This window comes from Indicator indicator, chromosome 5 (genome assembly GCF_027791375.1).
Source record: "Indicator indicator isolate 239-I01 chromosome 5, UM_Iind_1.1, whole genome shotgun sequence".
NCBI lineage: Eukaryota > Metazoa > Chordata > Aves > Piciformes > Indicatoridae > Indicator > Indicator indicator.
In genome coordinates, this window is record NC_072014.1 from 35,707,277 (window position 1) to 35,729,019 (window position 21,743).

General features: G+C 38.4%; 1 protein-coding gene across 2 annotated transcripts; it reads left to right on the plus strand.

Moving 5' to 3' along the window:
- Positions 1 to 634: 634 nt before the first annotated feature.
- CCNT2 (cyclin T2) lies at positions 635 to 21,529 on the plus strand. 2 transcript variants are annotated; one of them, XM_054380906.1, is made up of 9 exons: positions 635 to 697; positions 8,036 to 8,164; positions 9,197 to 9,257; positions 10,360 to 10,422; positions 16,536 to 16,581; positions 17,859 to 18,022; positions 19,780 to 19,850; positions 20,060 to 21,212; positions 21,311 to 21,420. In XM_054380906.1, exons 1-9 carry the CDS (start codon positions 650 to 652, stop codon positions 21,373 to 21,375), a joined length of 1,800 nt encoding a protein of 599 aa, XP_054236881.1. In that variant the 5' UTR covers positions 635 to 649; the 3' UTR covers positions 21,376 to 21,420. The 2 variants fall into 2 exon arrangements, with proteins under 2 accessions (XP_054236881.1, XP_054236880.1); XM_054380905.1 differs by having other exon boundaries at positions 20,060 to 21,529.
- The last annotated feature ends 214 nt before the right edge of the window (positions 21,530 to 21,743 follow it).

A 21,743-nucleotide genomic window follows, 5' to 3' on the forward strand; every position in this document is an offset into this window, starting at 1 on the left:
TGGGATGTAGCTGTGGCCTTGAGACACAGAATGGGAGGAGGAGCCTCTGAAGCCCCCGCGTCGCCGCCTTTGTCGGCGTGCGAGAGCGGTACGGCTCCAGGGCTCTGAAGCTAGCCGTGGAGATGCTTCGAGTCCGAGCCTTTTAGCCGCGTTTGTCTCGGTAGTTTTTGGGCTTGGACGCTTCTAAAGTAGATCCTGGTTGCTTTGCTGACTCGTTTTCCTTGAAACGGGCATCACCTCGTGAGCCATTCGTTAACTTGATTGAGTAAAAGAGATCAGACTAAAATCTCCAGTTACGTACTGAAATAGATGAATTGGAACAAAACAAAAGCACTTGAGGCAGTATTTCAGTGTGTGTAGCCCACTGTGGAGTTTTCATTCAGCGGGTGAGATGTGGCTTAGGAATCCCCACATTGTCTGCGGAGCAGGTGGGAAAGATAAGTGTTAGTATCGGTTAAGCATGTGTTAATATCCGTTCTGAAGTGTCATGTCCTTAATTCATTTTTAGCTAAAGACAGCATGTTGAAATCAGTGATTGATGTAGAGTGCCCATTGCTTTCAGTTCTTCTAAAACATTGTCTTAATTTGTAGTGTTTCCTTAATTTAATTTTCCAGATCTCAGCTTACGATCAATACAGCAATTGTTTACATGCACAGATTTTATATGCATCATTCCTTCACTAAATTTAATAGAAATGTAAGTATTTTTTTTATGCAGCAATAATATGCTCACAATTTTGGTACTCTGACTGACAAATGTTGTATTTATTTACTGGATTATGAAATTTGGTGTATTTCTAGGAATTCTGGCTTCTTATCAGTTGTTTAAAAGGAACAATGATAATTCTGTTCAATTTTGTATTTTAACTACTGGCAGCTGAATTTTGTCTTCTGGCATCAACAGAAAAAAACAGGAACCGTCAGCAAACACATTTCAGATGTGTGAAGAATGTACTGAGATGTTTCAAATCTGGCTTGTGCTTATGTGCTGTGGTTTGAAAGGCTGATGTGTAGGAACGATTTTTTCATGATGAAGGCAGTGCTAGTGCTAGCATGGTGTGTCTGACAACTATAATAGGGTTGCATGTATCCGTATGAGTTATGTATCTGTTCTCAAAAAAACCCGTAAATTCACCTGGTCTGGTCTTAAACAGTGTGCTGATAACTCATATTAGACAAGGAAAGTCTTTACATCTGGTGAGAAAATGCCATCTGTCCTAAGTAAGGAATGGAATATGCTGAATCTGAATGCAGACTATGTTATAAAGAAAACTACGTTCTTCAACAAAAATAGTGTCTGTAATTGACGGATTTTCTAACAGATAGAGAACTTGAGATACCAGCTTGAAAATTTCAGGACTTTTATTTTTTTAAGTCTGATATGGATAATATAGTTAGAAAAATAATAATATCGTTTTCTACCTATTCTGTTTATATTAAAGCAAAAAAAAAACAAAACCTAAAACCCCATCATTTCATCAATATTTTATACTGACTTTGCAAGAACAGTTAATAATGATGGTGGTATATTACAAAGAGGAAATGATGAGTTTTCTCAGATCTTGGCTTTTCATGATAAAATAAACAGATTGAGACTGTGATAGATGTTACGGTCTAGACCAGAGCAGATCTTGGTCTGCTGAGGGGTAAAATCTTGCAAACCTTGCACTGTCTGAATTTGGGCAGGTACACCAGTGCGTTAGTGCTTGCCAAATTTTCTGTCTGGCATGAATTTGTTTGGTGGAGCAAATGGACTTTTTACTTGGCAGGAAATACATACTAGTTTGTAGGCACATTTCAGAAGTGTATTTAATTGGTTTTGTGAAGGATCTGAGCTAAATTCAAACTTGCTACCAAAACTGTGGTGTTACAGGTCTTTAGGTAATGAATGCGAAGTATAACCTGTATTAAGTGTGCATAAGCCTGAAACACTTTAACCAGAAGTATATAATGTAGGCCTTCCTTATATAGTGGTAGAGAGCTATGTCTTGAATGGATATACACAAATCCAAATGTACTTCCCTAAAATAGTTCTCTACTTCTAGAGCAAGAATAGCACACAAGAATCAAGTTCCAGCAAGCTTTGTGGTGGAATATGCCTTTTGAAAGTGTCTGTAGTACATCAAGTGAAGGCAATAAAACAGTTGTTCCATCCTTCTGCCCACATAACAATAACCTGTAGGCAGTGGAAGAGATGGTGGACATCCAAAGGTTTCTGGGACTATGGACAGTTTGCAGATTTGATAAACTAGGCAGAGCTGCTTGGAATACAGAGGTGTAGAGCTGCCACAACTGAGGCTTGTGTTGTGTATATCACCTGCTTAGTTACTGTATCTAATAATCTAGGGTAGATTTTAGGTAGCAAGATTTAGTTGCTGTGTTGGGTTTTCTTAAAGTTAACAAGTTAAGCTTTGAAAGGGTTGAATGCCATGGGAACCACAACTATTAGAAGGGAAAATGTCTTGTTAAATTAATTCTCAGATAATGGTATTGAAATAATAAAGGCAAGTGCACTGCAAGTTTACAGCAATATTGATTCCTGCTGAATTACTTTTTGTAGTTCTCAATGAGTGGAAGGCCTGTATGTACTGATGGGTAAATGTATTTTCTTACATATTTTCCTATCGAGTAAAGGAGGTGGTCTCAAAGTGAATGAGTCACTTACAAATACTCCCAAATATTCTGGCAAGTTCTCTGTAGAGAAAGCAAAAACCAAAGACTGAAATAAATACTTAATATCAAATCTCCAGAGTACTTGGCAAGCTATAGAATGTAACAATGTGCATCCCCTCCAGGAAGAAACAAACCCTTTGACATTAAATACTAAGGTACTGGCAGCCTTCAAGCTAAGACCTAGCTAAAATTTTCTATGATATGTGGTGTATGTGTCTTTGTGTGTGTTTAGTGATGTTTGTCTGTGGCAAGAAGGAGTCTGAAGGCTGGGGTTACATAATTAGGTGGCCATTTGTCAGAATGCATGAGCTCCAGTTGAAAAACCCGTAGCCTTCGTTGTCTTGCTTTACTGGTAGATCAGAGTTTTTAGTCTGGTAGTAAATTCTTGCATATTCATTGTCACTGTTCATAATTGCTGGGTTATACAAATATGCATGTCTTACATACAGGTCACATGCACTAAATTGTTAATAAACAGGTCTTCTAGTGAAAGTTTCTTTACTTGATTAGCTGTTGTCTTCATTCTGGTGGGTTTTTTTCACAATACAAATTACTGCTAAACAATTTGACAAGCTTTCAAGATTTTGAGAATCAGTTGTGAATAGGGAATAGAATTTCCAACAGTTTGTTCAATCTGTAGAGTCACAGGGGTAGCACATACAGTTAATGTAGTCTTGGGTTTTTTTAATTATTACATTTACTGCTCTAATGACCAAATATCCCTATTTTTGCACAGTTACTGTGGCTTAGCAAGTAACTTCTGAATTGCTGTGAATTATTTACAAAGTAAATGCAGTTAATTGCGAAGAATGTGTTGAGGTTTTGATGTTGCAGTTAAAGCAGGTTCAGACATTGCAAGATTGCTCTGCCCAATAATAAGAGTGGAAAATTGCTTGACCGATTATAGTAAGCACAATTGGATGCCCTGGCTACCAGTTTTACCTAGCTGTGCAAATGACATTTCAGGAACTACAGTGAATGCCCTCAGCAGCAGTACAAATTATTCTTTCTATGTTACTGTTGACCAGGGCATGGTAACTTTGGTTTGCTGAGTATAAAGTTAGTCAGTGCTAATACCAGGGTGGGGAGGGAGCTTGCTGGATTTTTATAGGAAATACTAGCTTGACTGTTACACTTCAGAATATCCCCCAAATTAAAATTCTTCTGGAAATGCTGTTTCTGTAGCACTTCGTGTCTGATACTGTTTTGTAGCAAATACCTCTTTTAGAGACTTATTCTTCAGCACACTGATGTGAAGTACAAAGAAAGGGGGAAAAATCCTTGGTATGCTGGAAATGAGAGGTAAGGCATCCAATGGTGACTGTATTTTCAAACATAATCTTTAGAAATGTCATGCAGAAAGCTAACCAACCAGTTGAAAGTATGCTTAATGATGTCAAGGGATTTTTTGTATGACATGCAGTAGAACTTACTGAAGTATCTAAAAAAGGCTGCAGGAGGAATTTTTCTCCCTGAAGTTCAAGGTGGGTGAGTTGTTTAAAGAGTTTGTTTCCCATCCCTCTCTATTCCTTTGCTGTCTTCTCATGCCCTGTCCAAATTGCAGTATTGAACAGCTGACTTTGCAATTGTGGAAAGTTCTTTAACACTTCCCTAAGATGCACCAAGCTTTAGCAGTGCTGTTTGGACACTTCAGTTCTATTTTTAATCTTGTGTGTTAACATTTGCTGGTTTTATGCTACATGAGCTTCTTGCTGTAATACTGAAAACTTGGGCTACTTTGTGTTTGCACTTGAAAAACCTCTGTCATAGACTTGAACCACCTAAAATCTTAAATTATTTTGTATCAAGTCTAAAAACATCAGCATTAAGAGGGAGAGGGAGTTCTTGGGGAAACTATGTGTGCTGCTGATGTATTCTGAGATTTTCAAGTGTCTTCATTGTAATAACACTTTTTACAATGTGTCATGTACTTTTTTGAAGTGAAATAGGACTTGTAGCATGTTTACCAATGAAACTTGCTGTATAATGCTCTTGAGACTGTCATAAGGTTCTTAGGTTTTGTATTTTTTATTTCAGTAGGATTTGGTTTCTGAGATTCTCGGCTAGTATCAAATGGGATTTAATTTCATAAATCATGTGTTCTTCTGAAGGTATTTCTTAGAATATTTTTGGGTGCATGGTAGATAACTTCAAATTTCACATGTGTGTGGGCAGATGAAGATGTTTATATATAGGAGGCTTACAGCTGTGTCAAGTCTGTCTTTAATTTTCCTTTTTTTTCTGCTTTGCTTTTTCTGTCATTTTTGAGAATTGGAAATGAATGAAAGCATTTGAGTAATGTCACCAGTTACATGCTTAGCAGGGTATGTTGTCTTCACTGGAGACTCTGTGGATTCCAAGTCTGAAACTTTATTAGAATGTGTATTTTCCTGAATAAGTACCAAGGGAGACAAAAATACTGACCTACTCTAAACTGGGAATGAGAACCAAGACAAAGAGATGAAATTCTTTGGTCAGAAGCCAACACCTTCTTTTTTATTTTTTAAATTTTTTTTTTAGTAAATAGATAATTGTGGTCTATATAGGTATCTTATGAAGCAGAATTAAATGTCAGTTAATCAGGTTGACTTTAATCAGCCTCTAGAGTGGTGTTTTATGTAGGGTCTTAGAGATAGGGAATTGTGTGGACAGAACTGATCTGTTTCAGTAAATTAGAAAATACCCTGCAGTCAGCCTTTAGTTTTGGAATGAAGTGAAGCTTCAGCCCAGTCAAACTGAATAATAGTGAGTAAGAATTTTCTGGGTATTTAATTGCAGTTATTTTTGACTTGGTTCAAATAATGCCTCTGTGAAATGTAAGTAGTTTCAGTCATTTTGGGGTATTGATTTTTCAGAGAATAAAATGAAGATTCCATGCATGTTAATGATACCCACAAATTTGTAAAAAGAGAGCTTGTGTTTAGGATATATTCAACTAAAATTGTAAACAAAGTTAAAACAATTGAATAATAGAATAATGCAGGTACTTGGGGAGAAGCGTGTGATGTTTGGTGGGGATGGTGAGGTTAAAGAGGGGGAGAACAGCAGAAAGCAACAGTTCATTGCTCACAGTGCAATTGCTTTTGTTCTTCAGCCCAGCAGTAAGGCAGTACAACAGGTTGCTGACTGAATGTTTGCTGTGTTTAAAAAAAATTTAATTACTTTTTTTATCATGGGGAGATGGAAAGGATCTTCTGTTTACTTTCTTTTTACATCTTCTTTCCAGCTTCCATTCTATTTCTGATTCCATACCCTCATTACTACCTCCTCTTTTTCTGTACAGTGTATTATCAAAATAGTTTAACTGTTGATTCTTCAACATTCCCAGTTTCCTTCTCTGTTGGTCCATGTTTCAGTGGCTTCCTGCCCCCATCTGCTAATCTCTTTTCCCTAAAGCTCAGAATCATTTGATAATGTCATCCTTCCTTTTAGGCTGGCCCTAGTGTAGACAGTGCTAGCCTCAGATACCTTCCTCGCTTGTACCTGCCCCAAATTGTTGAAGCCTGCTACCACAGGTTACCACAGGACTTACATGGATGAGACAGCTATAGATGTGAGAGACTTGCCTGTTGGTGCAATCCTGAGCAGGAGCACCATTTGTCTGTTCTATAAAAGGTCTTCATATGGCATGTTTATGTTGGGTTATACATACGCATGCTACTCTGCCTCTTCTGGTGCTTCAAAGCTGTTAAGACTGGGCATTCTGAACTCCAGAAAGACATTCCTTCACATTTAGTCTTTTAAAGTTTATCTCCCATCTTAAGGGAGATATATTTCAAATAGTATGTCCCTCAAACAGGTAATTTCTTGCAGCATTTATAATCATTATTTCAAGCAATATGGTCAAATCAGAAGTCTTAAGTGTCAGTGCTAATATGGCCTTGTTCAGCAACTCCTGCCTTCAGGTTCTTATTTCATTTATTTGCAAGGCTTAAGTTACAAGCTCCTTAAAAAGAATGAAGTTCTTTTGTCTCTGTTGTGGAATAATTTGCTGCCTGTGACTTGTTTTGGGTGGTTTGAGATTTTTTTAGAATACTAGGTTTCTTCATGGCACATTTTTAAGTGTCAAAGGGTACCACATTCCCAGGATGTCAGTTTTCCTCAAGTGCCAATTTACAAGTTTTACTGAAGATCCAAGTGAACATTTCAAAGTACTCTGTCAATATGTTTGAGAGCCCTGGAAATGCAATGAATAATCACTTAAATATTCAGTTCTAATTGTTTCCTTGCAAGTGTTCATATACTGATTTTATAATTTTTTTTAATAAATTTCATTCTGGCATAACAAAAGGCTGCTTAATGACAAAAAAAAGGAAAACCTAACTTTAGGGGGAAGTATGGCTGTTAATCATTCAGTCTACTTCTACTTGGGCATTGAACAAGATAATCCAATACTTGCACTGCTTGTAACATGCATCAATTAAATATTCACCAAGAAGCTATTTCAACTTCTGAATAAATGCTTTACACTGGTTTAATTTTAATGCAATCTGCTCATGTCTACATCAAGGTTTTGACTGTCATTTTAACTCCTGTATAACACAGGCAGCTTTTGCATACAAAGAGGACCCCGCTTCTTCTAAATCGTGTATGTTTTGGCATGCTTGGTATATAGAAACATCAGTTATTCTGGCTGACAGCTAGGCATCAAATCAGCTTCACAGCAATTCCTAGGTGGTGTGAATGGGTGCTTTGCTGCCAGCTTACAACACCTAGAGTTTTGTTAAAGTGTTCCTCCTTAAATGTAATTTCTAGTCTTTGCTAACATAGGATGTAACTGCTGTTTTGTGAATTCTTGTGCTTTGTTCTCTGTACTGTGGGGTATATGGTAAACTTGCTAAGAGTTAGCTTATACTTATGTGTTTCTGCAACAAGCTGTTTTCCTTAAAGTTCTCTGCAAAGTTTCTTGTTTTTCAGGAGATTCAAGTCGTAGCAGAACTTGAAATCATGTTTTGACTTTTACTGAAAAGATGGTGTAATGGCTCACTACTGTGCAAGAAACTGGATGAACTTTCTCATGAAGTATATTTAACTTGGAACAGCCTGTTCTAGTGTGACTAAATCTTCTGGACCAAATCTATTCATTTTATGTTGAAATAGAATGAGTTTGACCTCAAACATCTTACTCAGAAACGTAATTTAGCACTTATGCTACTCCTTCCCAGTGCTGTTGGGTGGGTTACATCAGTTATAAAATAAAACATGACTGGTTATTTTTGTTGCCTTGCATGATTTCAGAACTGTTTTTAACAAATGAAAACCACAAAACAATCCAAACCTTTTCAAATTACCACTGTAGACTTACTAAAATTCAAGTCCTGCTTATAAAAAGCTTTAAAATGCCTATGTTTTTCCTCTTCAGATAATATCTCCTACAGCATTATTTTTGGCTGCAAAAGTGGAAGAACAGCCACGGAAACTTGAACATGTTATTAAAGTAGCACATGCCTGTCTTCATCCTCAAGAGCCACAGCTGGATACAAAGAGTGATGTAGGTGGAAGTCGTGGTTTTAAAGATAATCAGATGATGCTTCATTTAATGATGTTATATTGTCTTGACTGGATTATTGCTGTCCACATAGCAGAAAAAAAACCACTTGTTTTTACACCATTTAAGTCTTTTGTATTGGTAACTTATTGAAGACTCAAGTATTTGTGTTATGAAACTTGAAGAGCTTGGCCCATCTTGAACTTGCATTACTCTTAACGTTTCTACATGTATAGTAGAACATTAGATGTTAAATAAGAGGTTCCCTGCATCATTCTCTGGGTCAGTTTGTGCAGAGGAGGTCAGGATGCTGTGCTTATCTGAACCAGAGGCTCCTTGTGCACCATTGTCTGTTTGGTTTTAAAGTGATAGAGCTGTGGCCTCTGCTATACATTGGTCTTCCTTTCATTTTCCAAAGTTTGTACAGCTTCTACACAATAGTTTACGAGTCCTGAGATGAGTCTTCCTGAAACCAAACATATGAGGAAGTTTGGTGGAAATACACTAGAGCTGTTCAGCTTGAAGGTCAGGCTGAGCTAGTTACACCCTGATGGACCTCAGCTGACATACAAACCTATCTGAGCACCTTTGCTATGCTACTGGTTCTTGGAATGACAGATGGGGGTGTGCACTGGACCCACAAGTTCAAGATAGCTTAAGGCAGGCCAACAGGGTATCTCCAGCTGTATTTTAAAGTACTTGTAAAACAGATTACCTGCCTAGAGATATGTGAGTTGATGTACACTTGCAAGCCTCCATAATTCTTACAGTACCTCCAATGCCTTCTTCCAAAAATGCTTATCTGGAATAGATTGTGTGATCCAGACTAAGTAAGGCTTGCTGTGAAAGTTGGTTAGGCTGGTGTAACTGAACTTGCAGTAACACACTGGTAGAAGAAAGTATTGCCGCAGTGAAGTCATCTGAGCTGTCAGTTCTAACTGGCTTGGGTGGTGGTCTTGTATTGCCAGTAGCAGTATTCAAATAGAAGTTCTGAGGCAATAGCTATTTCTTGACTTCTTTGCTTATTTTTTTCAGGCATACCTTCAGCAGGCCCAAGAGCTGGTTATACTTGAAACAATAATGCTTCAAACTTTAGGTATGTCTTTCTCAACGTCTACTGTGCAGCTAATGTAGCATGAAGAAGTAAATGTGCTGTTGGTACATGTGAATTCTGCTATTTCTGTTGGTAAACTTCTGACCTGTGAATTCAGGTTCATATTAGCAGCACTATGTTCACTTGAAGGGGGAAGGAGGAAGCATTATACTTGTGACATAGATGTTTCTAGCAGTTTGGGGTAGAAATGCGTACTCTTCCATACAGATTTTTCAAAGCTACTCCAACGTAAGTTGATAATCCTTCATAGAAGGTAACATGTAGTACTAGGTTAGCTCTCTGTGAATACACAGAGAAGCAATTGGGTAGAGCTTTAGACAAAATGCTCCTCCCTATTTTGCCTTCCTGGAGAAGATCACTATGTAATCGAGCAAGATTACTACCTCTGAACATCCCAAGTTCTAGTGTGACCATTTAGTGACTTCAGGGGATTCTAGAATTGGAAATGGAATTTTCTGATAAAAAACATCAGAGTTTAAAGTACTATAGAGATGATTAAGGCTAACAGGTCTGAGAACACACACTGACAGACTCAAAGAGTCTTAAACAGCACTTTGACTACATTGTGTAAAAAAAAAAAAAACCACACACAAAAAAACAACAAACAAACAGAAACCTCTAACAATAGTGACCCAATTCCTAAAATGGCATTGTAAACAAAAAAAAAAATTAAGTCACCAATCTACAGATTGGTGTTTTCCTAGGTGCAGTGTGTTGAAGTTCCAGAAATCAAAGCTTATGCCTGCACATGAATTTCAGTGTCTGTAGTACAGCTTTTCCTGACATACTAGAAACTGTTCAGATATGTTCAACTTCAAAAATACAGTAACTTCCCAGATTTATTTATATATATATTAAAAACTTAACAATACTGAAGAAATGTTGTACTAATTGATCTGGAAGTGGCTTTACAATTTACCATTCAAAAGTATGAAAATATGCAGGCTCCTAAATAGTGTTATTTGATCAGGAGTGAAAAGATTTAGCAAGAATTTTACATCTGTGGGGAAACAAAAAGGGTTTGGGTTTTGCTTTTGTTACAGATGCAAATGTGTAATTCTAAAATGTACTTGTAACTCTTCAGGTTTTGAGATTACCATTGAACATCCACACACAGATGTTGTGAAATGTACACAATTAGTGAGAGGTCAGTGACTTTTAACCACTTCTGTAAGTCCTTTTTACCTTTCTAGTAAAATTTGAAGATGATTGCATTTGTCTAATATGGTCTTCAAAAACTGTCATCCAAAGAGTTTGTTTAAAGCTAATTGCTAACAGCTTGATCTTAACCTTTAGAGTCTGAAGTGTCCAGTTCTCTGTTCTTCATAATTTGTTTTTGCCTTTCTATTAGCTTTGATTTTAATAATGTCTGTTCCATAATTTCTCAAACAGAAGCAGTTAGTAGTAGAAAACTGACTAGCTGACTGCTTAATATCATTCTGGGTTGATTATCTTCAGTCTGTAGTAGTTTTAGCCTGCATGTTGGTTGATGGCTAATGCTGGCTTTCTGTCTTAGCAAATCTTTTTATGAGGGATAGAGAGTGCACAGCAAGTGTGCTGTCATGTGCCAGCACTTCAAGATGTGACTAATTGTTTTTCTGTGTGTACTTGTTTTGGATAGTAGCACAAAACCCCGAACTTAGTAAACAATCAGGTCCTCACATCTCATTTTTGTGACTCTGGCCAGAAATCTGTTTTGCTCTTCAGTATTTTTTGTTGAATTTCGGCATGGTTTCTTTAATTCTTAAATTGGGTTACTTTGGAGCTTTTCTTAAAAAAAAAAATCTGCTCATAAGATAGAGGATGCAAAAATAACAATCAGTTATAAAAACACCTAAAGTAACATTTTCAATTTTACAATGTTCCAAAGTGTTTGAAAATGATTAGGCCAGTTAAGTATTTCAAAGTTGTGGGTATTGTTTTGGTTTTTTGATAGTTAGGAACAGCTTCGTCCTGTCAACTAGATCTGTTCTGAAGTAACTCCAGAATTCAAGTTGTTTTTTCAAAGGAAAAGTATTGTTGTTACTTTGAAGTAGCTTACTTGTGTCTTCAGTTTGATTCTGAGTAGGACTGTTGCTGTGATTTACTGGCATATAAAGTAACTTTATTGCTATTTTTACTATAAGATCATGATTATTTGCTTTCTGTCCAGATTTGGTTGTGACTCAGTGCATAAGTTTAATTACACCTAGTCTCATTAGTCTGCATCAGCAGCTCTGTAGAGATTTACTTTGGTCAAAATAAATGTGAACACACTTTTTTGTGTGAGCCCTTGCACTTCTTGTCAGTCTTTAGGGTTTTGAGGAAGGGGTGGCAAGCAGTATTGTAGCTGTAACAGGATATCCACATTAGCAAGTGTATTTGACTTGAGTCTACATGAAGAAAGGCATACTGCTACACAAACTTCATTTCCTTGAGTCAAGGGTAGACACCACTCCACAGTTTAGCTTTTTCTGTTGTTTTGTGTGCTACCTTCCTAAGAACAAAATTCATATGAAGGTACATGCCTATTTTTGCATTTGACATTTTAAAGCTAGTATTTAATGTCAGTGCAGTTTAACAAAATGCTTAGAATTCTGAAATTAATTCAGGTCTTGAAATCTGAAGACTTCAGTGAGGGTTGAAAATTCATGTACCTTGAGGACTGGTGCAAAGTGAATGGAACACATATGATGGCTGAAAAACTTACTGGATTGGGTGTGGTCCTTTTATATGTGTATGCAAATGGAATTCTTGTCAGCATATGCTGTTTCTGGGGTGGTGTAGGCTACTTGACTACCTTATAATAAAACCAAAAATTATTATCTATAAATCAAAATAATTGAGGGTGAAATCTGTAGTCATGCATGCACATCTAACAAGTAGAGAATAATTGCCATGGATCATTAGTCTTATGTATGGAGAGAATAAAGAGATGGGCTTTTGGACACAGTGATATGCTTTCAGACAGGCAGTGGTATAATTTTAGTTCTCTTAACTGTTTATTGGAGAATGTTGTTTAATGTGAATGGATAGATATCAAGTCCTGAAGCTTTCAAAATATATCCCAGATTTGTCACTGTTAAGCCTTTAGGGCTAAAGAGATTGATTGAGAAGGTAAAGAAATGCAAATTTGCTTCATCCAGTTCTGGTAATGTCGTCTTAGGGAAAAAAAAGTTTCAGAAGGCAGAGATACCTATTTTATTAAAGGTGATTAACTTACGATTAAAATTTCCAACTGTTATGTTTTGGGTGAGAAGGAAGGGAGGATTATATTGTGGGTGACTATGTAATTGCCAAAGGAGAGGCAAAAAGTTTGCTGTGGTATGCAGCTGGCTTAGTGTGTGTGCACTGAATTGCCGTGTGGTGAGAAGATGCCCTTTTGCCTGGCTAAAAAGTGGGTAGGAGGATGGCTGATTCTCTGTATCACTTTTTGTTGTCTTGCATCCAGGGTAATGTGCTTTATGCTGTCACTGTTACCTGTATTCATCTGTGAGCTACTTCCGTTGAAAAAAAAGGGGTGGGAGGGTGGGGTTAAAAAATAACACACAAAAAGAGAGATTTCGTTAATAGTGCTCAAGAGATTCAGCCAAGTCCTTTGTCAGAAAGATGTCTGGTCTTGTAGTAGCACAACAGAATCAATTGCTAGGGCTGGAGATGAACTAGTGTGTGGGAATTGTTGCAAATAAACAGAACTACATCAACATACAACTAAAGAAAAGATCAAATTCTTCATTTCTAAGATTGAAAGCCCTTCTGAAGGTGATATTAGACAACACAGATAATTGTAGATAATGGATGACTAGATGGGCCCATAATGGCTCATGATGTTTAGGCATAAAATATCTGATTATTCCTTCTGGTTTTCAGAGATTTGTGGGTTGATGAAACTGTTCCATCTATACAGTTTGGTCAGTATAGTAGACAAGGAGAGTGGTGTGGGGCTCAGTCTTTTTTCTGCACCATTCTTCCTCAGTGTCAAGAGACTGAGAAGAGGAGACAGGACCATCATTCCTTAGGATCTCACAGGTCCTTTAAGGAATCTGAAGGCAGTGGATCTGTGAAGGACTGTCAGCAAGCCTCAGTGCCCATTACAAGGAGCTCGGTACTGAAGAGAGAAGAAAAGAGAAAAACACCAAAACCTGTTCTGGTGTCAGATCACCTTGCTGGTGCTTGAATGCTGGCTGAACAATCAGCAGTGAAACTGCCCTAGTGCTGAGACCATGAAATGGTCCTCTTAAGCTCTGGTATAAAATCAGCCTCTTCCCAGCCTGCTTCTGTTGGAACTTGAAAGGGAGGAATCTGTATCCTCATCTCCATCTTGGGAATTCTTCAGTCATTCCTTTCTCTGTGTTGGTACACAACCTTCTTTTTTTTGAACTGAAGATTGGATCCTAAGGATTTCTAGGACTGGTCTCCCTACTCAGCAGGTTATCAGGTATCTTGAACACCCATGATCTTTACTAAGCTTTGTGAAAACTTCACTGTCAAATTCTTCAGGCATACCCTAGTGTCCTTGTGCATAGGGGTCACTGGTTAAATCAGGCTGATAAAGGCAACAGAAGAGGAGATGAAAATTAATCAGCTTTTTCAGAAGGTGTTTTCATGAGGAACATGTAAATATTAGTATACTAAGTAATGTGGAATAATTGTAAACACCAGCTGCACTGCAGCATGGCTACAGGCAGCCTTCACATTCTGAACTTCCACCTCAGGCTTTTACAGACCTGTTCTCAAGTTTTAAATACTTTCTTGAAGTAAAGCCACCAGGACTGCTCAGACCTACACTGTGGCCTCCTCGAACGCTTTCCACATACAACAGGCATCCACCAACATACCTCCACTCAGAGCCTGTGGCTTTTTTCTTTTTGCACAGAAGGATTTCAGCAGGCTTTCTCTCTTCTGATGCTGTCTGGCTTATCTACAACCTCCCCTTTCTTGGGAGAGTTTGCATATGTTGCTAGGGTCCTAGACATAGCCAGCTACCACCCTCCTAAGGGTGACTTGGCAGTGATGTTTTCATTCTTATCTCAAGATGCAAGATAACCTCATGTTGAAGAGAAGACACACATACCTTGGAATTGCAACCAGTTGAATGGTGGAGATATGCTCAGTAAAAATTATTTTGGTTTCCAGTTGGGAATTTCTTGGAAATTGTAGCCTTTTGGAAGGTGTATCAGACAGCAAGTCCTGTTCCAAGAATCTTTAGTACTGTAATAATCCCCTGCCTTATGGTTGCTTCTGCAGCAGTGAGACAGGGTAGGTAAGTCACTCCTGAATGATCAAATGTAGAACTGATTATTAATGGCTGGCATTACAGTGGTCAGTCCTGCAACTTGAGAGTTACACCAGGGAAGCCGCCTCTTCAAGATTATTTAATTTGGAGATGCACTTCCCACTACTATACAGGAAGTAATACACCAAAATACAGGAACTAAAATTTATTAATTTCAATTTTGGTGATGGATCCTACTAAACCAAAGCTGTCCTAAATGTAAGAGAAGAGTTTGGGACAGATGTTTTCAGTTGTGCCTTCTGTTACCACAGGTTTCAGTCATGATCTGACATTTCTTTTGGCACTGGTGATTATTTAGCTGTAAGTTGAAACACAATATCTTGCTGCTTGTTAGTACAGGCAAGGTATTTAGCACTTTAATTTTTTGATTGAGGTTAAAATGTGTGTTTCAAGATGTGATTCTTTTCTTCCAGGTATGTGTTTTGATTTACTCAACTTTCAAGCTGATGTTAAATAGAAGTTTTCTGGCATCTGCTTTTCTTCCTTGTTCAGAAGGGACATTTCAGTGAGAGTAGAGATGCTTCTTGGTCTGGTCCATTAATTCAAATATGTTGTAACTGTACAGAATACAAAAATCATTCAAGATCATTTAAATATTTTGCTGAAAAATGAAGAGCAAGACATCAATTTCAGTCTTATTCAACCATTCTGTATTTTCATTTGTGTTGTTACAATAGTCTCACTTCACTTTGTTTTATGGTACTATTGCCTTTCATTTTTGTGACGGGAGGGATAGGAAAATGTTGAGCTCCATGGTCATCTGGCATGCAATTACCATTAGAGTTTGGAAAGTAAATGTTCTGGTATAACACTATCACATGGTCAGTTCACCTTTTGATTATTATGGATTAGTAGACTTTGTGTGTAGGAACAGATCTTGTTACCTTGCTACTTCCACATTTTTTCTTGAATTATGACACTTCCCATCTGTGTGGCATAAAAATATTTGATTTGTGCTCCTTTGCAATCAGTAAGAGTCAAATCATATTTTTTCTTAATTTTAAAAGCCATTGCAGTCTTGCTCAAACTCCATGCAAAGACTATAATTAAAACCAAAGTTTAATGATGTTCCCTTTGACATAAAGTTCAACAATACACTTTCTGCAGGTAGCACAATGATTTCAAGTCATAGTGTCAAAGTAAGAATTCAGTGAAGGCTGCATTCAATCTTCAGTTGAGCTCATTGTGCCCAGCTATTCCATTGTATGCATGTTACAGTAAGTTCTCTTGATTGAGTGAGGAGCATTGGGGTTTCACTGGAGGGGTCAGTGTGAGATGGCTGTAATAGCCACAATTGTTAGCTTTTCATTTCTGGCATGTTGCAGTCTTGTGTGTTTTGTTTTTGTTTTTTCCTGACTGTAACTAAAATGAAGTTGTCTTTTTTCTTATCAAAGCTTTGCCATAGGTTTAACAAATGTTACAAAATGTTACGAGTACAGTGCTCATACTGGGAGGGAGCAGGAAACTTCTTTATTACCGTCTAGCTTGGGGGCTTGCTGTGTTGTGGGGCATTAGGAGAGAGAGGTGTGCCACGGGTATCCTGCCATGCTCCTCCCCAAGAGCAGAGCTTGCACTGTGCCATGAATTGGATTTTGCTGCCTTGCTGCAGTCCAAGGTTGTGCTAGGGATCTGTAAGCAAGGGTGGGAAGCAGGAGGTGTTCCTAGCAAAGGGTGCGCTCATATGAGGTGTTGAGGGACAGATAAGCAAAGGGAAACTGCAGTGGGTTGGGAACTGCAAAGGGAAACTGGGGGGGGGGCGGGGGGGTGTGGGTCAGTGAAAGGAATGACTGGTTCATCTCCAGTTACCAAATATAATGGCTTCTTCTGTATCTCAGGAAATATTATTTTAAAGACTAATAAGCTAAATTTAGACTAGTTCTGTGGAAATAACAAGAGGTGCTTTTGGGAATTAAAACTGCTTTAATTTTGGAGTGAATCTGAGATGTCCATGCAGATCTTTAATCTCTGTTTTTCTTTTCTTACAGCAAGCAAGGATTTGGCACAGACATCCTATTTCATGGCTACCAACAGGTTGTTATCCTGAACCTCTTTGTTGCACTGTTGTAGCACACTATAGCTTCCTTTACTGCAGGGCCCCCTGCATGTGTCTTGCCCTTGTTGCAGCAGGAGACTGGGCCATCTACAGTGGTGGTACCTTCCTGTTTGCAGTGCGGTGTATTGTACAAGGGCCTGATGGCACAAAGGGGTTAAATGCACAATGAGAAGTGTAGTGGTGCTTTCTGATGACATTTTCTCGATTGTGAGTGCATAAGTCTAAAATTGGTAGCCTGAATAGCAGCTAAAGATTACAAAGAGCTAAACTTAACCTAGAAAATCGAGCGTCTTGGTAAGTACAAAACTATTTCTAGTTTACACTTGTAGTTAATGGCAGTTTTCTCTTAACTTTAAATATATTGATCCAGTATTAACTTATAAAATTGTAGTGGGCCAAAAGATCTTTTCAACTAGATGATTTTCCTTCTCAGATAGACTACTAGTAATAGTTTAATGCTCTTCCTTCTAGGAATAACTCTTTAATTTTAATGTATAGTTTTAAACTTAAATACTTATGTAAGTCTGAAGCTCTAGGATTCCAAGTTGGGACTGTGTATACAAAGCCTGTTGCAGAAACATGGAATTTGAGAGGGTGATTTTAGCCTTTAGTCTCAATTAGTTCAATTTACTTCTTAAAAACAACTTTGAGTTTTATTTAAGAGGATTACATTACTTGTCAAAAGGTTTTAAGCAGTATCAGCTGGTTATTAGAACTCTTCCAAATATTTCTTAGTGGTTCCTTGATGGGCAAGGCTCTGTATTTGGAACCCAAGAAAAGTTATGATAAAGCAGTGGAACTCAGCTAATGTCTCTGTTGCGGCTGCCAGCTGGAAGCTGAAGTTGAGTTCAAGTATCACAAATCCAGGCCTAGTGAAAGCTAAGCCCACAAGTAATTCACTTGGCTGCTGTGAAACTCTTGGGTGATGCCTTCTAATTACCTTATTCAGAGACTACATAATCAGCTGTATGTTTTTTACTGTAGAATTTTAATTGACTATATTATAATTAAATAATCGGTACATTTATTTACTGTTCATCGCAGCTTTTAGAGCAAAAGCAAATTACACTTTTCTACCAGATAAATGCCCTGCCCTGTGCTTGAAGGCAGTGAGATACCTTACAAAATCAGAAAAATGTTAACTGCTATTGCTTGACAAGTTACCTTGTTCTGTATGTTAATGGTGGATTTCTCTGGGTTTTCTGTTTTACATGTTTGATTTCCTTTGGTCCCCATTATGAAATTTGTGCAACAGTCTTCACCTTACTACATTCTGTCTTCAGTACAAGCCTACAGTGATAGCATGTGTGTGCATTCACTTGGCCTGCAAGTGGTCCAACTGGGAGATTCCAGTATCAACTGATGGAAAACACTGGTGGGAATATGTAGATCCTTCAGTTACTCTGGAATTACTAGATGGTAAGTAATACTGCCTTGAAATTCCAGTGTTTATAAATGTAGAAATAGAAACATAGTATACTTAAAGCATAGCTTTAAACTTCAGATGAGAGAAAGGTATAGGAGAAGGAAGAACTTTGGAAGACAAAATTAGTTTTGAGACCCTTTTAATTTCATCCTGTGGGATGGCTATCCGCTTAACCTTTTTGCAGATCAAGGTTGGAATCTTTTAAGTGCTTTCCAGATCCAGGAAAGAGATGGAGATCTGCCAGTGCAAATCCATGCAGTCCTGATCATTATATGTCACTGGTCCAAGTTTATGGCCTCACTGTCACCAAAACAAGTGTTCTTTAGACTATACATAAAATTGCTGTATTTATGAAGGTAGTTGTATGTTAACAGTTTGGGACAGCTTATGATGCCTCAAATTCCTGCGAAGAATTTTTATTGATAAGTGGCTTCTTTCCAGAAGAAAGTGTAGTCCTAGAAGACCATATGCTTACAACTTTCATGTCTTGTGAAATGGTACTTATTACAGTGGAGTCTGAACTTAAGGCCTGTGGACACTACTGTAGTGGTGGTAGCTTCTGGGACTTTTGGATCTGTGTATTGGACTTTGTTGTTAGCTCTGGAGTGAAACACCTGTTCCAAGTAGTGGTGGAGGCCTCTAGGCTTGGTATGGCCCAGCATAGCTCCCCAGGGCCAGCTTTCTTCCTCTGCTCAGCCTTTATTAATGGTGATCACTTGTTTTCAAAATGAAAACTTGAGTAGATGTCTTGTGAAGTGCAGAACCAGAGTGAGCTTGAAATAGCAAATTGAAATATCTGTCTGGTAGGCTGCTTTAAGTCATATTTGTGGTATGTAGCTCTCTTCATTTGGCTGCTGGATTTGTGTGCTGGGTAAGCTTGCATCATTTTGAATTTTAAAACCCTATGAGCTGTCTGCTGTGAGCTCACAGTGATCACCACTTAATTCTTCAAGCGTTGATGGAGCTGGGATGTGTAGTAGACTTGGGTAGACCAAAATGGTGAGGTAGTTTTGCATCTGGGAACAGCATAGTTTCGAATTTGCTCATGGAGTTCTGCAGAAGCCAGTTCTTCCAGACCTGCAAGAAATCTCCTTTTGCATTCAACTTCTGACTCACTGTACCTAATTATTTTTAATCTCAGTAAAATTATATGTCAGTGGAAAGTATGTTGATTTGCAGCTGCCAAGCATGGAGACTGGTGTTTCCTTGTGGACAATACTAATTGCCAGGATCTTTGGGTTCTTAACACAGCCTTTAAAACAGGGTGCTTCTGGTGGTCTGAAGGCTTATGTTTTGTTCAGAGCTGTTATTTGGTCATTCCTAAGTTCAGTGGAATGACTGGACAAGCGTCACAGGAGTTTATAGTTAGAAGATATAGAAGATAGCTTCATATGGGAAATGCCCAAGCTGAATGGCAAGTACAGTATTTTAGGAGCTATAGGTTGTACAGATCCCTCTTGACATTTTTAGTCTAGTGAATCCAGATTCTGGAAGAGTAAAACTAAACTCTTAAATTCAGACCTGTGCTTCAGAATGAGTGTAGTGGTCAGAAGTCTGTCCCTGTGAAATACTGTAGCCTTTTTTGGTCTACATGCATCTAACAATTTTATTATTAAATACCAATTCAAATTTTGTGCAGCCTGTAGCAATTACTGCAAAAGCTGAATGATGTTAGTCTAGCAAAAACTATAGTTTAACCTGCTAATTACAGAATCAAATCTGAAAATGGCTTTTTTTTTTTTCTACCCAGAGCTAACTCACGAGTTTCTGCAGATACTGGAGAAAACTCCTAGCAGGCTCAAGAGAATTAGAAACTGGCGGGTAAGAATTTTTCCTGTAACAGTGATTAGCAAAAAGAGGTGAACTCCTAGGAAGAAAAAGTTTAGTTGTATCTTATTTACCTTTTTTCCTGTGGCTGGGTTGGGAGGGGGTGAAACCTTGAGTCGTGTTTTATCCTCACCTTTGAGCTAAATTAGTGTATTGTACAAGTACTCTAAGCTGAGCATTTTCTCACTTTACTTTTTGCTTAGGCAAATCAGGCTGCTAAGAAACCTAAAGGCGATGGACAGGTATCCGAGAACTCACTTCTTGGTTCATCTTTGGTCCAGAATTCCATTTTGGTGGATACAGTTACTGGTGTAGCTGCAAACACAGGTTTCCAAAAACCATCAACATCATTTCCTGCACCAGTGCCTCTGACCTCAGGAAGTATTTCTGTTCCAGACAGTCATGCACCTGAAAACTTGGCAATGCTAGCTACAGGAATGCCAAGTACCTCATACAGTTTGGCATCACACCAGGAATGGCCTCAGCATCAAGAACAAGCAAGGACAGAACAAATGTACTCTCAAAAACAAGAGACACTACCTGCTGGTCAGTACAACATGAACTTCCAGCCAGGAACATCTGTGCAGTTGCACTCTGGAGTACACCACAGACCTGACAAACTTGCTGAGCATTCTACTGTCAAACAAGAATATTCTCATAAGTCAGGAAACAAACACCACGGACAAGTTGCTGCTCCTGTAATAATTCCTCAGAAAATGTCTTTGGATAAATACAGAGAGAAGCGCAAACTCGAAACCCTGGAGCTGGATGTGAGAGAACACTACGTAGCAACCCCAGGCGAGCAGCAGCATAAAAAACACATGCAGCCACAGACAGCCAGCAGTTCCTCTGTTACGTCTCCTATTAAAATGAAAATTCCTATTGCAAATGCGGAGAAGCCTGAAAAACACATTTCTGATAAGAAGGAAAAGGGTGGCTCAATCAAACTCCGAATACCAATCCCACCCACAGAAAAGGGGGTCAGTAAGGAGGAGCTGAAAATGAAAATTAAAGTTTCTTCCTCGGAAAGGCATAGCTCATCGGATGAGGGCAGCGGAAAGAGTAAACACTCAAGTCCCCATGTCAGCAAAGAGCATAAGGAGAAACACAAAGAACACTCTTTAAATCGCCACCATGGCATTGGTCATAAGCACTCTCACTCCCATGGTGGTGGCAGCAGTAGTGGCAGCAGTAAGCATAGCACTGATGGAGTAGCACCAACTGTTTTGAGGAGTCCTGTTGGCCTGAATAATGATGGCAATTCCTCTAGTTCCGGCTCTTCAAGAAAGAAGTTGCACAGCAACGATGCTTCTCACAACCACCACTCCAAAATGAGCAAAAGTTCCAAAAGTTCAGGTAGTTCATCTAGTTCTTCCTCTGTTAAGCAGTATGTATCCTCTCACAACTCTGTTTTTAACCTTCCCTTACCCCCTCCTCCCCGTGTCACATACCAGGTGGGCTACGGACATCTCAGCACCCTCGTGAAACTGGACAAGAAACCAGTGGAGAACGGTCCTGATGCCAATCACCAGTACAGTACAAACAGCCAGCATATGGACTACAAAGATACATTCGACATGCTGGATTCGCTGTTAAGTGCCCAAGGAATGAACATGTAGTCAATCCTTACGTGCTTTTTCTTTACCTTTTTTTTTATTATTTAAGAATTGTTAGGATGGGAAAACTTCCTAATCTAGCAGCAGCAACAGCAGCTGTTGCTTCCAAGGTTTCAGTATATGTAAGTGCTGCTTTTTCCTTCACTCTGAAAAGAAGAGGTATAGTAAACAAGTCTTTATCTCCACATATGATAGTGTTATAAATACTGTAATAGCATGGAAGGTGCAACAATCTCAGTATTTCTACAACTGCAGCTAAGAACAGTAGAAA